Genomic DNA, 18,380 nt, shown 5'->3' on the forward strand with positions numbered 1-18,380 from the left:
AAGATTAGCCCTGGCAGGGATTTTAACCCTGAATAGCGTTCCAAAGAAGCCGTGAAAACAATCTCTCTCTTTCTTAACACGGTAAGTGTAAAAGCAGCCTTAAGCAGTAGGGAGCAGTGGACAGGGTGTGATTGCTGATGTCATGCTCATTGACAGCCAGCTGCGAGCAGTAGGGAGTTGTGGACAGGGTATGATTTCTGACATCATGCTCATTGACAATTGGCTCCCCGCAGTTAGGCAATAGGGAGCTGTGGACAGGGTGTGATTGCTGACATCATGCTCATCGACAGCCGGCTCCCTACTGCCTAACTGCGGGGATCTGGCTGTCAATGAACATGATATCAGCAATCACACTGTGTTAGTCAGCATTACTTCAGCTGTCACATCGCGGAAACAGAAGAGAAGCTGCTGCTCTGTCGACATGACCTCAGCGGTAGCCGCAGTATCGCCGTCAGGAGCCGTGTGTTAACCCTCTATGCCGGCAGAGATTGGCGCTGGGCAGAACAAGCAGGTAGTTAGCAATCATATGCCAGTTCTGTCATGTCATAACAAATTAATATAGTCCTAGGGAACCCCTTTAAGATTAGATTTATACATAGCATTTAATATGGTGCTTTGTTTTTTGGGTGAGTGAAGGAGGATTGTCTTTTTACAAGCAAGCTCTGACTATGACTATTGTTTTTTGTCATTTTCATAGAATGTTATAGTTGGAAGAGACCGCCAGGGTCATCGTGTCCAACCCCCTGCTCAATGCAGGATTCAGTAAACCATCTCAGACAGGTGTCTGTCCAGACTCTGTTTGAAGACTTCCATTGAAGGAGAACTCACCATCTTTTGTGGCAGCCTGTTCCACTCATTGATCACTCTGTCAACTGTCAAAAAGTTTTTTCTAATATCTAATCTTCTAATAGCCCTCTCGGTGTCATCCCATTGCTTCTCGTGTTTCCTTGTGCTAATGAGAATAAGGATGATTGATTCCTCTACACTGTAACAGCCCTTAAGAAAGTTGTAGACAGCTATTACATCTGCTCTTCTTTTAGCCTTCTTTTTTGCAAGCTATTTTTTGCAATTTTTTTCCGTCTAGTCATGAAAACATGAAAAATATTATAAACCAACGCACATTACTAATGTAACAAAAAAGTTACTAAAAGTGCACTTAAACATGCCACGAGTTTCCATCTTTTCTGCTTTTTTTTTTTTTTAAAAAAGACCTTATGGGGGGATATTCAGATGCTGCAGGTTTTAGTGATTGTATAGCACAAAAACCCATAAGGTATAATGGCACAACTTTTTTAAATAATAAACCACCAAAGAACAAAAAATCAGTATACCATGCCAGTAAAAATGAATTGACTTTATTCAAATTAATCAATGTAACAATGAAATATTATGCAAAAAACACAGTATCAAGGCTTCTACCAAGTATTTCATAGGAGAAACTAATGCCAGAAGTCTGACCTACTTAATATGCAAAATAGTGCATCTAAGATTCACAGACACCATCTGTATCAGCCACATAGTAATTAGCAATACAAAGACTGCTATATAGATAAACTGTTGCTGTGAGCAAAAAGAAAAATCATTCAAGACACTTACATATAAATGTGGTCTGCTAATGCGGTCCTCCACAAGCGCCCCAACGCGCGTTTCGTCCCTTCGTCAGCATTCACCAATTAGCGATAGCGGTACCGTTCCATCACAGCCAGAAATAAGTCTTAGCTCTCCTTCTGAATTGGATGGAACTTCACCGCTGCAACCAATCAGTGGCTGTGGATTGGCTGCAGCAGTCATGTGAAGTTCCCTGCCGGGAAAGGAAGTGATTAGACCACCGGAGAACTGCAGAGCTACACCAGGGATCCAGTGTGATATTTTTTTTTTTTTTTTTTTTTTTTTATACTTTTTTTGTATAATTTTAAGGCAATCATGGGGCCTACTGCAGAATAATACTTCGTAGAGGACAAACCCTTTAACTTGTAGGTATTTTTTTTCAGTTTGCAAAAAATAATGTAGTAATTGTTCTTGTGTTAATTGTTGTGTTGTCATTTCATAGCTTAATGAGACAGTATAGCAATAATTATGTTCAGCCGTCTCCTGGTAAAAAAACTTTGTTCATTGGTAATCTTGACCTTCATCTTGGGAGCGTCATTACCGCTGACACAGGTTCACCTTTCCCAGTGAGGCGGATCCTGTGTCGCCCGGCTGGTGAAGTCTGGACGAGTTCTCCTCCGGGCTACTGTCATCCACAATAGGGCTTCATTAGCTTCTAGTAGACCTGTTGTTTGCCGATGCGTACACTCCTAAGACGTTCACAGACTGCCCCCAATCCTCACTATTAAACCAACAGGTTTCAAGTCAAGAGGTCAGTCCACCTGGGGGCCAAGCTGGACAGGGAACAGAGGCGGCTTTGTTGTATCTGGGGGGATTATGTCAGCGCAGGTCGAGAGGAGCTTGTCAAATATGAAAGGAAAGTTGAATTGAACTGAAAAAGTGACTTGGGATTTTTTTTTAATTTTGCCGTGAAAGATGCACAGATAATTCTGCTGATTTATGTAGTTGTCGGGGTTTTCCCACAGAAGTCGTGTATGAGTGAGGGTCTGACTGCTGGGACCCCCACTGATCCTGAGATCAGGATGTGGATTGGTGGCCACACAATGACCAGTTCTGGAGGACCAGCATTACATGGTTAAAGTAAAAACGCGTGCAGTTCTTCATTTTCCCTGCGGAGACGCTGCAGGGATAACTAACCATTGCTGCCTGATTGCAGCTGATATCTAGAGTCTTGGCAAGAAGACACTCCGCGATCATTTTATAGTCCAAAGACCCTTGAAATAAAAAAGGATTATCCATAGTAGACAACCCCCCCCCCCCCCCCTTTTAAACACCGATGATGGTGAATATTGATCATTGTGCTAGTGGCCAGCATATAAGACCCCCTGCTCTGTCCAAAAATTTGTCACAGTTGTCAAAAAATAGTAACGGTATAAAGTTGGCGAAAAACAAAGTCTAAGAGAAAGTAGAGCACGATGTCCTCAGCCGCGGGTACGCTCAGTCTCATTATCCACCAGTGACATTGCAGCGGCCCCAATCAATGTTCCTCTCGCTGTCTAAATGTTTTAAAGAGCTGAGAGGGGGGCGCGAAGGGGAGGGGAGGCCTCTGCTTAAAAATGACAGTCAGCTCAAGTTTTCCCGAGAAAACATTCCCAACGCGACTCAAAAACTTCAGTTTTTTTTTTTTTTTTTTGTCCTTGTCAGAAAGTAGAGTTCTGCCAGTTGAAGGACGCCCTGGAAATTGACTGGAATAGCGAGAAAGCCAAAGCTGCGCTCAAGAAAACGCCCGCCGACTATTTCCTTTTTCAAGGTAAGAACTAGATGAAACTGAGCTTCTAGAAGGAAAACTTTTTATATCATGTTTTAAGGGGGGTTCAGTACAAGTTCCCTAACTTTGAGCGGTTTGGTTGACGTCCATGCATTTAAATGGCTGCTATGTAATAACTACTTTTTTCCTCCTGTGGCTTCTGACTGCAAAACTGGATAGGACTTGGCTAGGACTCTGTTTCCTCTAGGACTCTGTTTCCTCTAGGACTCTGTTTCCTCTAGGACTCTGTTTCCTCTAGGACTCTGTTTCCTCTAGGACTCTGTTTCCTCTAGGACTCTGTTTCCTCTAGGACTCTGTTTCCTCTAGGACTCTGTTTCCTCTAGGACTCTGTTTCGGCTAGGACTCTGTTTCGGCTAGGACTCTGTTTCGGCTAGGACTCTGTTTCGGCTAGGACTCTGTTTCGGCTAGGACTCTGTTTCCTCTAGGACTCTGTTTCCTCTAGGACTCTGTTTCCTCTAGGACTCTGTTTCCTCTAGGACTCTGTTTCCTCTAGGACTCTGTTTGCAAATTAAGGTTTTTCTTGTTCTGATTGATTAGTGATGGTAACGGCACTTTTATTGCCAAGTCCGCAGCACATTGGGGGTATCTGTCATCCCGAAAGTATAAAATAGTCTTCAGGGGGTGCTTGCTACTTGCCAGAGTCAAATTATACGTTTGGGTGGGTTTTCTGATAAATTTTATGGATAAAAATTATTGGGGTGCATCTCTTAACCCCTTAATGACGGCTATACCCATCAGGAGTGGGCTGCTGTTTCCCGCACCATGATGGATCTAGTCACAGTGATCTTGTGAGTGCCATTGTCCAAGAGAAGGCGGCTGAAGCCTGCAAATGATGCACAGCCAGGACCCCCGCCGCAACCTCTGGCAGCACAGTCTCCATTGATGCTAGCAGTTTAACCCTGTAAATGCTGGGCTCAATAGCGATCATGACATTGAAAGTGTTTGATAGAGGGAGGAAACTCTCCCTGTATCAGCCCATTGGACTGCGAGGTTCAGTGACACATAAATCTTTTATGATAATTTAATGCTACTGCATGGTAAATGGAGTAAGAAAGAAATATTGCAAAGGACAAGTAGAAAAAGGCAAAAATTATTTGAAAAAAATGTTACAACTGTTAAAAGTGTATGTGGGAAAAATCCCAAAAATGTGCCTGGGGGGAAAATGTTCCAGTCCAGGGGTCAATCATTACCACATAAAGTTAGAGGGTGTGGTCGCCAAGTGATGACCCCATCACTGCAGGATCCAGACCTCCTCTGGTATAACATCAGCACAAACACTGAGCCCTCACCAGGAGCTTCATGGTCTAGTAGCTGCATGCAGCCTTATATCACCAAGCACAATGCTGAGTGTCAGATGGAGTGGTGTAAAGCCGCCACCACTGGACTCTGGAGCACTGTAGAATAGCACAAATGTCCGAACCGAACCTGCTAGCCCATACAAACCAGTGGGTGCACTCTCACAGATGTATGATGTATAACTCTGCCATATACTGTAGCGTATGTCGCCCATAGGTTCACATGTTAAATGAAACCCCTCACTACCCAGGATCCAGCTGGATGAGCTGCAGGTATGTGGTGCCAGTGCGGCGTATTTGTTAGGCCATCTCATGCCATCTCTGTAGGACGGGCGTATGGCAGAGCTGCGGTGTGTGCTCCTTGGTATCCAGCCTCCTTCTCCTGCCTGCTTTCTGACATACGAGGTTTTTTTTTGTCTTATAATAACGTTTGTCCATGTTTATAAAACTTCCTTCCTGCCGCCGTCTGCCAGGCCCACTCCACCCCCACGTGGCAACTGGACTCCGAAATGGAGCTGAAGGGCGTCCTTGTGTTCTGCCAGGCTGGGGTGTGGCGTGCACCTGCTCCGCTATTCTGGGTTTCCTGTGCTGTGACCTGCAGGAGGGGTACAGGCTGGACGTACATTCCTCCCGAGCATCAGCCGCGCTCACTCCACAAGCTCTTAAAGGGTAATTCCAGGTTCAGGTTTGAGCAAAATTTCACACCCATCCTCTGTGATCCAGAGGTATCTATATTAGTGGATCATTTGGGGCGTTTTTGTCGCCCAGCAAGCCCAGGCAGGACGAGAGAGAGCCCCAGCGATTCTAGGAGAGTACAGCAGATTTGACCAGACTATGTAACTGCTGCTCTTACAGCTTCGCCAGCAGCAGGATTTTGTTTATATAAAAATAAAGGTGTTTTTTTTTTTATAATGGACCCCCACCATCCGAGTTCCCTGTACTGCTGCAGGAGATGGGATGGAGCAGAGGTTGAGCATGCGCAGTGCCGCTCATGATCAGCGGCTGCTGCATCCGAGCTTGGCTGTGCCACGCTCATGCAGCCAGGAGGTACAGGGGGCTCAGGACCCTATTCCATTGATTGACTTTCCAAATGTATGTGAATATTTGGGCCATTTCTGCTTTTTCAGAGCCACGTACTGAATATTACACCAGGTCATCCAGAGCCTCCATCCTGCCACCACAAAGGCTTTTTTCCAAGGGCCGATCATTGGTCTGCGTAAATATTGGGGCGATCAGTGGACCAGCTCATTCATCCAAGTGCATCTTTGGATCGTTGATGGACTTGCATTTTTCCTGCTTTACCGGGGATGTGCCACCCGTAATATGTAAAGGACCCAAAGAGCAGTGTGAAGTGTCAGCTCTTCTTTGTGTTTTTGCATCACTCTGTTATTCCTCCTGGAAATACATGAATAAATGATCTGGGTGTTTCCATTCCCCTTGTGGAGTGGCTGCGTCCCTACACACCCTTAGTTGTGACTGTTTAGTGAGCAATTGTGTAGTGACGTGACCAAATGGCCAGCGTAACACCCATTTTCCTAATACATTTCCAGGAGGAATAACAGAGGAACTGCTTAGTTGTAAGAAAAGATCAATCAGTGTGGTTACTCTAGCAGATGTCCGGATGTTAAGATGCATCCATAGAGCAAGAGTCTGAGCCCCATAGAAGTCGATGGATGGAGTTTAAGACTCTGTAGCATGACAGCAAGCAGAGTTCTTGCAGCGCACAAGTTTCATTAGAGCAGGATCGTGCCATGCTGTCTGGCACTGTTCATGCCCGCTGCCTACCCTCGCCTCTGCGGGCACACACCGCCTCGGTTGTTTTTGCAGGATGGATGTGCAGCGTGTGAGGTGGGGACGGCACGTGCTCGGGATCGGGACCTGCCCTTTCTGGAAGATGAGCCGGAGAAGCTGCTGTTATTTTTGGATGCCCTCACGCTGCTGTCGTCTAAGCCTTAGGGGAAGCGATAAGACAGATGCCACCACTCCCTCCCTGTAGACTCCATTACTTTATTTGCTTTGGGCATGTGTCCTGAATTATTTTTTTTTTCTCACTTGAACAATGAATAATATCCCAGTCACAGTAAAGACGAGCATAAACAAGAGGGGTGAGAAACCTGAGCGCAAGGCGGACTGTGGATGTATTGTCCTGGGACGTTGCTGCTCTTCAGCAATTAATAATACAAAAAAAATTGACTCCGGGAAAAAAAAATAATCAGTTTACCTTTCCTCTAGTTGCAGTTATTTCCATAGACAAAGTAAAGTCTTAAAAGGAATCCGTCAGTAGGATCAGCCTTCCTAAGCCATCTACATGGACATGTAGGTCATAGGAAGGTGAATAAAATGATACCTTGATATCTGCAATCCGATGTCTTATTCCAGAGAAATCCACGTTTTTCTTAATATGTAAATGAGCTAAGATCTATGGGCGGGACATAGATCTCCCTGAAAATAGGGCTCCAGAGCTTGTTGTTAATGGGAGATGTTACCGGTGTAAGAGATGTAATGGCTGACAGTCTACTCGCCTATTCTTCATGTCTCATACTGGTAACGCCGTCCTTGCATTAAAAATAAGCTCTGGAGGCAGATTCTCAGACAGATCTATGTCCAGCCCATAGATCTTAACAACTCATTTACATATTAAAAAAACATGGATTTCTCTGGAATAAGACATCGGATCGCAGATATCAAGGCATCAATTTATTCATCTTCTTATGACCTACATGGCCATATAGATGGATTAGGAGGGTTGATCCTACTGACGGATTCCCTGTAAAAGATAAAGGTTTTTTTTCTGGAGCTGAAAAAGCTTGCATTTTGATTGGAGAGATTCTGCTCCAAAACTGCTGGAAAAAAAAACTGAACATCCCATTATTGCATTTTTTACTTTTTCTAATTTATTAATATAGTGGATTTTTTTCTACATATAACTATTTTTTTTTTATTTTCAAAACGGCAGCTGTATTGGAGCCCCCACTTCTTTCCTGTATTGTGTGTATACCAGTCTATGGGCCCCCTACAGCCCCACCCATCGGGTCACAGACATTGTTGTCACAGACATGGCTAAATAATTGTAGTTTACATTCCAGAAAAAGAGGCCATCACTGTGTACCCCATAAATATACACTTCGACCCCCCAGAAAATTGTGTATGAGTTACAGGCGGCCACCGATGTTTGTGGCTCTCCCCATTGCTGAGTTTACAAGGCAGAGCCACATGCCCCACAGCCGCCTTCTGTCCGGAGTGTTGTGTAGGGGAAAGGGAACCCCGATTCTTCCCACAGGAGCAGATTCCATTTTTTGGACTCCAATCTTATCAGGCCTTTAGAACCAGAAGGCAGAAATGACCTTTATCTTTTGTTCCGGCCCTTGGAAGTGATGCAATGTGGCCCTCATAGCAGGTGCTTCCTTGGCATGGACCATGAAGGAGCAGGTGTGCGCTTTATGGCAGCTGCAAATTGGAACAAAGTCGTCTGAGCTGCCCTCATAGAGACCACCCGAGCACTTGGCCGAGCTGAACGGTCTGTGTACGGGGGAGATGATGTCATCGATCTGACATGTATGGGCGTCTTTACCCCCTTTTTTTTCCCAGTTAAAGCCACGTGCATATGGCGGGTAGGGGAAGAGAAGCCATTTGGGGGAAAGACTAAATGGCAACCAATTTAAAAAATATATGTCCCAGATTTTGTGTAGTGTTTTGGAATTGATTCTGTTTAGCAGGGCTGTGGAGTTGGAGCTCATTTTGGTGCAGTCGGTAGAAAATAGACCGACTCCGACTCCTAAAATATATAATAAATTGGGTACAGTAGTTCAATACAGAATGTCCTGATATTTTTTTATAGGAATTTGGGAAAGTTATGAAATGTCCTATAAATGGCTGTTCTGTTCCTGATCTAAGGCTACATTCACACACAGCATTTTTGCTGCGTTTTTTGAGGATACGTTTTTCACCTGCAAAAGCAGATCAGCTTTTTAAAAAAAACTGCATCACTTGAAAGGTTTTTGAGCTCATAGATAATGTTTTCAATAGCAAAAGCAGATTAGAAATCTGCTCTATCTATCCATTTATCCATATCTGTCTGTACCAATACCAAAAAGAATGAAAGCCGGGTAGCCCACAAACTAACACTTTTTTTTTTTTTAGCACCAGTCAGGTACACCTCATAGCTGCCCAAAAGGACGCCCAGGACAGGCATTGCTCGTCTTTAGTAACACATCAACATCAGTTGATAGTTGGAATAAATAGACTGCATTCATCACATCTTAAGGTGCAGGCTTTATTTTCAAGTGTAGGGGTGTGCAGTATAAGGTTCTGCAGCAGCTGAGGTGTGCAGTATGAGATTCTGCAGAGCAGTATGAGCTTCTGCCACCCCCACCCCCCCCCCCCTAGTTTTGATCCTGGCTAAAACCGTTTCTTATAGATATGGCGAACCCTCAGGTAACCCTAAATGAAGGTCAATGGACACAGGTGGCTGAATTGAAGGAATTGCTTAATCACCTATTTGCCGTGACTAAAAAATTACAAGCTGAGGATTTAACTCCTGGCATTTTTATAAGGGAGTGGAAGAACTTGCTATTTTGCCTGTCCCAAAGAGGAGGTTTAGTCGCAGATGGCATTTCTGCTTCAATGAAACGGAGAGAGACACAGGTATTGGAAAATAAAATTTTTCTGGCAGCTGTTTATGCGGACCCAAGTCATCGTATATTGCTTGATGATCAACAGCTTACTAAAGGAAAAGGTAGCAGTTAGGATGAGAGGCCTACAGGAGGACTGCCAGGCGCAAGAGGACTTTGGTCCTGACAGTGCTACTGCTGCCATATGTTCATCCTCATCAGATGAGAAGTTTGACTTTGACAAGTGTTTGGATGATATGAAGCAGGCAAAGCGTTGCTGCAAGGGAAAAAGATTTCCCTCCGTCTCCTATAGCAAGCAGATTGACCATATTTCAGCAAAATGTTTCACTTGCTCTCAAAGAAAAAGAAAAATTCAACCGTTCATCAAAACTGACTGTGCATGAGGCAATTCCTTTATACCCGGAAATTGTTAGAGATGTTGCCCATGTGGTTACGGCTTTGCCTCAAACCCAAGTTACTGTAGAGAGGTTGTTCTCTAGCCTTAAAATTATTAGGTCAGATTTTAGGTCAACTGCGAAGGAGGATCTGATGGAGGCAATTATATTTCTTAGAACAAATTCATAGACTGCACAAATGTTATTTAGTATGTTTTTGTTGAAAACTGTTTTTTGCCACTTACATAGTTTATTACATAGTGTTATATACTGTGTGTGTGTATATATATATATGTGTGTAATCGATATTACATAGCGTATTACATTTATTACAGTTTTTTGTGTTCTAAAGTTGTATTCCAATAAATATATGTTCTGTTCTATCTAAATATCTTGATTGTTGGATCATAAAAATGATTAAATGTCTGACGTTCACATTGTACTACAATAAATTTTTCACTTAAATATAAGCAATATATGTTTGAGTCGGTGGAAGGGAAATTGAGGAGTCTGAGTCGCAGGTTTGGCTTACCGACTCCACAGCCCTGCTGTTTAGCCCCCTTCTCAAATAACCACGGAGTGACAGGACAGCTGCATACTACTAGCTTCTGTGATGACTCTGCACATTCTGTCCATGTCTGTACAGAGTAGCTGACAAATGTCTGTAAAGCGCTGTGGAATTAATTGCGCTATATAAATGAGTAAAAAATAAAATAAAAAATTAGCTGCAGAAAACATATGATGTCGTCCCATTTTGTGCATTTCGGGGGCTATTATGAAATCTGGATTATTTAAAAATGAATCTAAATGTCCCTGATACCCAGATTGTCTTTTATTCGAAAAGGCTCTTGATTTAAAGTAATGGTTGGAATGTTGTCATTCTCTTCCTTTTAATACATATCGTTACTGAATGACTTCCTTGTAATGCAGCTATATAATGTATCCCAAGGTACGGCCTCTTCTGTTACCAGTAGGGGGCAATGCAGCCATGAGAACCCCGCACGCTGCCTCTTGTTTGTTTCTGGATCCAGCGGCTGTGCAGCTATGAGACAACAGTGGTCTCCCACATCAGGGGCTTTATCTCCACCATCTCTCATCTGCTAAATACGGCTCAGATTTTCCGTCCGAATATGTCAAATATGCATTTGTCAGACACCAGTGTCTACAGGGGCGGAGGGGGAGGCTGTCACCAGACAATAGTCCAGGATCAAGTCAACATGCGAACCCATGAGGCCCATTACTCGCTGGACTTAGGAAATTGAATGCGACAGAGTCCTTAAAAGGGATATATCCATCTTCATATGTGGATGGTGCTTGTAAATACAAGTGATTTTGGCATTTACCACTTACTAAAATTTTCAGACCGACCACCACTGCTAGACAGCAACATGTGTGCAGCGCTTGCAACCTGTTTTCTGTTGAGCTTGTAAGTGCTGTTTTGAAGCTGGCCAGGATCGCTGGAGTGTGACGTTACTTCCTACAACTGGGCCAGCTTCATCGTGGTGTTTTCTAGCAAAACAGCAGTGGTGGTCGGTTGCTTAGGCAACGGGCCATAAAGAAAAGTGTCGATAGCTCAAGAATGGCTTGCATGTTTTAATACTCAGTAAATTGCAAAAGTGCTTGTATTTAAAATCTCTATCCAACAATATCAATTTATGGAAATTGGGATAATCCTTTTAAAGGGATATTCTAGCCAGAAACCTAATGGACAGATGAATGGGAAGTCCGATTACTGGTCTTGAGAACAAGGGACTCCTGATCCTCAGGCACAAGACCACAACTCCATTCTAATTTGTAGCTGTGGTGTTCCAACCTGGCGGGACAGGTGGGGGGTCCCAACCACAGCTACATTGACCTAGCTGAATGTGACTGGCTGAGACACTCTATTAGAGGGGTTCTTGGTTATAGAAACATCACTTCCACATACCCTATTAGGGAATTCGGAGTTAATAGACGTCCCTTTGTTGTGGATCCTAATATGTCTACAATCTGATTTCTTCCAGTTGGAAAGGTAAAACATAATGGTCTCTCACCTATAATTTAGAGTGATCTGCAGTGATCCCATCCTTACTGTCTCTACAGTTATAATGAAGTTCCGCACAGACAAGGGAAGAGACCCCCAGCCCGGAAGCTTCCAGGGGGACTGTGAAGTGTTACTGCAGATCCGCAACGACCTGCTGGACTCAATGGGGGTCAACCCCGATCTGCTGGCAGAAGACTTTGCAAGGTAATTTACTTAGTGTATACCACCCCAAACAGAGTGAGAGGGGTCGCACATATGTATATTAGAATACAGGTAGAAATTAAAGCACAATCTATATATATAATCATCTTTTGGTGTCTGACTGTCTGTAACCGAAATCCTGCGTTGCTGATTGGTCGAGGCCTGGTGGCCACGACCAATCAGCGGCAGGCGCAGGCACAGTCCTCAATCAATCAATCAAATTTATTATCGCCAAGTACATATTACATATATACAAGGAATTCTTTGTGGCAAAGAGGCAACATAATATATAACAACAGATACAACAAGTAACATCTAACAAGACAGATACAGTATATAGTCTACACATGACGATTTAATTGTTGAACAGAGAGTGGATAGAAGCTGTTCATATGGAGGTTGGTGCTGCATTTGGGGACTCTGAAGCGACGTCCTGAAGGGAGTAGTTGGAATGAGGAGTGTCCCGGGTGAGAGGGATCGGATGAAATTTTCAATGCGTGGGATCGAATACTCTTATCATAAAGATCCTGGATTTTAGGCAGGGGGGAACCTATAATTCTCTCTGCTGTTCTGAAAGTCCTTTGTAAGCGGAGTTAGTCTGGTATGGGGGAGCCACTGCGCATGACAATCAGAGAGGAACAAATCACAGATTTGATGACAGCATTAAAGAATAAGATCAGCAGATTCTTAGACAAACCATATCTTTTCAGCTGACGCAGGAAGAACATCCTCTGTTGTGCTTTTCTTATAACAGCATCCACGTTTTTCCCCCATTTAAGATCATGAGAGATAACACCAAGGAATTTGGTCTCTGTGACCCTAAGAACCACTTCGTCATGGATGTAGATTGGAAGTATCTCATGTTGATCTTTCCTAAAATCCACAACCATCTCAGCAGTTTTTTTAGTGTTGAGTACAAGATTATTGGCTTTACACCAGTCACATATTCTTTTCACCTCACTCCGATACAAGTCTTCAGCATTTCCCCTGATGAGACCAATCCGTGTCATATCATCGGCAAATTTCAAGATTTTTACTGAGTCTGCTGAAGAGATGCAATCATTCGTATAGAGAGAAAACAGTAACGGGGACAAAACACACCCCTGAGGTGCCCCGATGTTTGTGACCAAGGTGTCCGAAGTGAATGGTCCAACTTTTACACTCTGTATCCTGGCTGTCAGGAAGTTATAAATCCACAAGCATAAGGTGAGAGGGACTCCAAGAGCTACCATTTTCTTATGAAGTAAATTCGGATCAATGGTATTGAACGCTGAGCTAAAGTCCATGAAAAGAATCCGGACATATGAGTGCAGTTCATCTGTATGATCCAAAATGTACTTCAGTGCCAGATTGACAGTGTCGTTTGCCGAACGATTCTCCTTATAGGCAAACTGAAGCGGGTCCCATAGCTTCTGCGTGAATTTTATCAGGTGGGACATCATAATTCTTTCGAAGACTTTCATAGCTACAGAAGTGAGTGCTACTGGTCTATAGTCATTCAACTCAGAGGATCCCACTTTCTTGGGGACAGGGATAATTGTGGAACTTTTCCAACACTGAGGTACAACGCACTCTTTCAGTGACACGTATATATTTGTCAGTATAGGGGCAAGCTGGGTAGCACATACTTTCAGACACATTGGAGATACACCATCAGGGCCAGGTGCCTTTTTGACCTTAAGTCCCTTCAGGATGCGTATCACCTCTGCCTCGGAGATCACTACTTGGGTGTTGCACAATGAATGATCTTTATATGAACAGACTGAGGAGCTTAGAGATGAATAGCCACTGTGTGTAGAGCTAGCCTCAAATCTGCAGTAGAATTCATTTAACTCTGCTGCCAGACTTCTGCTGGGGTTCATTATAGTGGGGTGGCTTTTATAATTGGTGACCTCTCTCTTAATCCTCTCCATGCAGATCTAGTATCTTGTGATGAGAACCTTTCCTCCAGAATCTTTGCATACTCGTGCTTGGCTAACTTGATCTCTTTAGATAGCGATATTAGAATACAGGTAGAAATTATTTTTAAAAAAAAAAAGCACAATCTATATATATATATATATATATATATATATATATATATATATATATATATATATATATATATATATATATATATATATATTCATCTTTTAGTGTCTGACTGTCTGTAACCGAAATCCTGCGTTGCTGATTGGTCGAGGCCTGGTGGCCACGACCAATTAGCGACATGCGCAGGCACAGTCCTCAGCTGATCTCCCGACGGTTGCCGCGGGTCATCTCCGGGCGCACGGGCGTCAGCGGCGACGCAGCCGGGAGATGACCGGCTAGCGGTACCCAGGGTCCAGAAGAGAGGAGACTCCTCCGGACCCTGGGTACCATAAACATGTAAACAGTAGAATTAAGATAAAAAAGAGTGATATACTCACCTTCCGACGGCCTCCGGACTTTTTCCTTCCTCTCCATGCTTCCGGCATCTTCCGTTCCCAGTAAGGCTTTGCGCCAAAGACTGCTGATGATGTCGTGCTCTCGCATACATATACATACACACACACACACACTTGGAAAAAAAAGAGAAAACACCGAACAATATGTATTAGGATAATATAAATATTCACAAAATTATACTAGTGGCACATGACCAATAGCTGCAGCCACATGAAAACATGCATAAAAACACACCAAATCAAAGAAATAGCTACAAACGGGCAATGCAGTGAACACAAAATGAGAACAATAAAAAGTGATATGTGCTAATGACAATCAATATACAAAATTGCAAAAGTGCTCAAAGACAATAATACAAATACTGAAAATGCAAATAAACACCATTGTATGCAGTATAAAAATGTGTGCACAAGTGTATGGGGGTATACTGTAACCACAGTCACAAGGATATCCACAAAATAGAAGAAATAACTAAAATAATGATAAAAAAAATGCCTCAAAATAACCAATATAATGTGATATCGCAGGTGAGAAAAAATAAATACAAATGGTGAGTAGGAAAATAATTTGTATACAACACCAAAAGGACCGTGATATTAACTGTGCGGTTCAAATAGTAATAATAATTAAAAAAAAAAAAAACATAAAGGAGGCCTGATCATGGTAGGAGACTCTCTGCTTTCTTACAGCTCTTTTCACCCCTTCTTCCTCCTGGTCCCGACTCCACATAAGTGCAGCTCCTTGAATAATTTTAAATAGATATGATGTATTCAATCTAAAGCGTTAATGCTGACCTTTCCCCTTTAAATACGGCAGTGAATGAACTGAAGCAGCTAATCCACAACACACGAAATGCAATGATTTTTCCACCGTTTTGATGCTGAAAGCTCCATATTATAAATGTCCTGCTCCGCTGTGCAGCATTACACACTGTAATATCGGCTGATGATAATAATACCGTACGGCGTCATGTAAGGTCTCATCATCCCAGCTGTGAGCACCAGGCCACATGTGGCGCTTGTACGGCATCACTCCCCACTACAATACCAGTAATTGTGTCCAGCCGTGCGTGTAATATCCACAGGAACAAGTGCCCTCAGCAGCGACAAGACCAGTGTCTCTGTGAGCAGAGAGGGGTGAAAAGAGCGCAGTATTGGGGGGCTTGGTGGAAGTGAGATTTTTCACTGTTGAGGTCATTGTGCACACGTTGCGGATTTTTCCACGCGGAATCTGCATATTTTGGCAGAATCTGCAGGTCAACATCCACGCGTTTTTCCTGCGGATTTATTGCGGTTTATGTGCGGATTTCGCCTAACTTTTTACACCTGCGGATTCCTAGAATGGAATGGGTGTAAAAACGCTGCGGAAACCACACAAAGAATTGACATGCTGCGGAAAATAAACCGCTGCGTTTCCGCATGGATTTTTCCGCAGCATGTGCACAGCGGTTTTTATTTCCCATAGATTAAAATTGTACTGTAAATCACTAGGAAATCTGCAGCGGATCTGCAACGTGTGCACACACCCTTATAGCCCCCACACTCATATAATGTCTGAAGGTGGACACTTGATGCATTGTGAAAACAGCACCCATCACTTTACACTCATGGACACATTCATTCTATTTTGCATCAAGGCATAATTTTTTGCAAATAAAGAAAAATGGTGCCCCCATCCAAATGGGTGTGGAGGTAGAAGCCTGAAGAAAAGTTCCTGTTTCCCTCAGGGTCAATGGAGGCTATCCAGGGGGAGAGGTTACAAGTTAGTGATGAGCGAGCGTGCTCAGATAAGGTGTTATCTGAGCATGCTCATGTGCTAAACGAGTGTCCTCAGCGTGCTCGAATACTATGCTCGAGTCCCCGCGGTTGTCGACAACCGCAACACATGCAGTGATTGCCTAACAAACCGGCATATGTCGAGCAGCCTCGGGGACTTGAACAGAGTATTCGAGCACTCCTCTTCCTTAACTAGACACAGAACCAGGAAAATTTGCAGCAAAACCACACATAATATTCATGGATTTGCAGACTGGTTTCCCACCGGTGGCCATGTCTGTAGTCCATGGCTGCCCTGTCCAGGGCCCTGCAAACTTCCTCCATCCCAGGCGCCTCTTCTGATCATTTTACCGTGCATGGCGCCATCTGATCCTGCTATTATAAGAGCAGGTGGGAGGTGGTTACGGGGCGCTGCTCCGGCCGCCATGTTGTACTGACATGTCCACTTTGCTCATCTCTACGGTGCCCACTTAGTTATAGCCATGGGATGGGGGGCCACTTCTTCCTCTAAAGGTAGGTGTGAGCGTCAATTATCAGATATATACCCCTTTTAATGTTGTCTTTGTTTTTTCTTTTTCCCACAGCTATTGTTTTTCAGAGATGGCTCCTGTCTGTGCGGTTGTAGGAGGTGTTCTGGGCCAAGAGCTGGTCAAGGTACTGAGCGAACACAACATATTCTGACTCGGACCCTCCAGCATCTCGTTGGGTCACTTACTATGTTTCCTATTCTTTCTCATGGACAGGCTCTTTCCCAACGGGACCCCCCACATAATAACTTCTTCTTCTTCGACGGGCTCAAGAGCAGCGGCATTGTGGACTGTTTGGGGGCCAAGTGATGATTGCTGAGGTTGTGTATCGGAGTATGGGCAGATGTGTGACACTTGGACCAATATTACACCACTTTTTGTAGCCTTATCATACTGTCTTAGCTTGGGTGCCCCCCAGGTCATCACCTACAGGAATAACAAAATAAACTTCAACTACGACGCCGAGCCGCGACGTTCTCCCCGGGTCTCTTTATTTTCCCATAAAGATGCCGAATGAAGGTTTTGATGAACTCCGACTCCATGAAAATGGAAAGTGAAATGTGTTCTGGCCTCTGGGAAACCAGGAAATGTCACATGATCAGCAAAGGGTTTTTTTCTGATGTTTTTTATATATCTGGCTGTATTTTTGCTGTTCTGATTTTTATGTTTTTTCATTTTCAATAATAAAAAAAAATCGTAATGAAGAGTCTTAGTCCTTACATTTATAATACATTGCCACTGCACAGGTCGCCCCATCGGTATCCCAAAATTGCATGACGATCTGCTGTCTGCAGAGATAGTGTCAGAAGCGGGTTTTCTGAATGGGAACAAAAGTCAGAAAAAAAAGTTTGTTTTGGGGGGTTTTTTATGCAGACTTTTTGCTGCAAACTCTTTTTTTGCAGCAGAAAAATGTGCTGCAAATAGCAAATGTGTGAACACATCCTTATGCTCCAGAGTAGGATCCTACGGATATGGTGTTCTGCACGGGTCAGCCATTTCTTGAACTGAACCTAATGTGCAATGTTTCTCATCTAAAAGATATATATATATATATATATATATATATATATTATTACAGTACAGGCCAAAAGTTTGGACACACCTTCTCATTCAAAGAGTTTTCTTTATTTTCATGACTATGAAAGTTGTAGATTCACTCTGAAGGCATCAAAACTATGAATTAACACATGTGGAATTATATAATTAACAAAAAAGTGTGAAACAACTGAAAATATGTCTTATATTCTTGGTTCTTCAAAGTAGCCTCCTTTTGCTTTGATTACTGCTTTGCACACTCTTGGCATTCTCTTGATGAGCTTCAAGAGGTAGTCACCGGAAATGGTTTTCGCATCACAGGTGTGCCCTGTCAGGTTTAATAAGTGGGGTTTCTTGCCTTATAAATGGTTGGGACCATCAGATGTGTTGTGCAGAAGTCTGGTGGATAAACAGCTGATTGTCCTACTGAACAGACTGTTAGAATTTGTATTATGGCAAGAAAAAAAGCAGCTAAGTAAAGAAAAACGAGTGGCCATCATTACTTTCAGTCTGAAAGATTGGGAAAACTTTGAAAGTGTCCCCAAGTGCAGTGGCAAAAACCATCAAGTGCTACAAAGAAACTGTCTCACATGAGGACCGCCCCAGGAAAGAAAGACCAAGAGTCACCTCTGCTGCGGAGGATAAGTTCATCCGAGTCACCAGCCTCAGAAATCGCAGGTTAACAGCAGCTCAGATTAGAGACCAGGTCAATGCCA

The 18,380-nt window shown here is 43.4% G+C and overlaps 1 protein-coding gene across 1 annotated transcript in view; it reads left to right on the forward strand.

The window, feature by feature from the left end:
• SAE1 (SUMO1 activating enzyme subunit 1) overlaps positions 1-17,333 on the forward strand; it is a 55,501-nt gene extending 38,168 nt beyond the window's left edge. Inside the window, exons 6-9 of the mRNA XM_073549338.1 lie at positions 3,253-3,358; positions 11,759-11,903; positions 16,687-16,756; positions 16,846-17,333. Coding sequence (XP_073405439.1) covers positions 3,253-3,358; positions 11,759-11,903; positions 16,687-16,756; positions 16,846-16,938 — 414 coding nt within the window. The 3' untranslated portion in view covers positions 16,939-17,333. The remainder of the gene's footprint in view (positions 1-3,252; positions 3,359-11,758; positions 11,904-16,686; positions 16,757-16,845) is intronic.
• Positions 17,334-18,380: the final 1,047 nt, after the last annotated feature.

Source organism: Dendrobates tinctorius, unplaced genomic scaffold, assembly GCF_039654945.1.
Source record: "Dendrobates tinctorius isolate UK_male_01 unplaced genomic scaffold, ASM3965494v1 ptg000158l, whole genome shotgun sequence".
In the NCBI taxonomy this organism is placed as follows: Eukaryota; Metazoa; Chordata; class Amphibia; order Anura; family Dendrobatidae; genus Dendrobates; species Dendrobates tinctorius.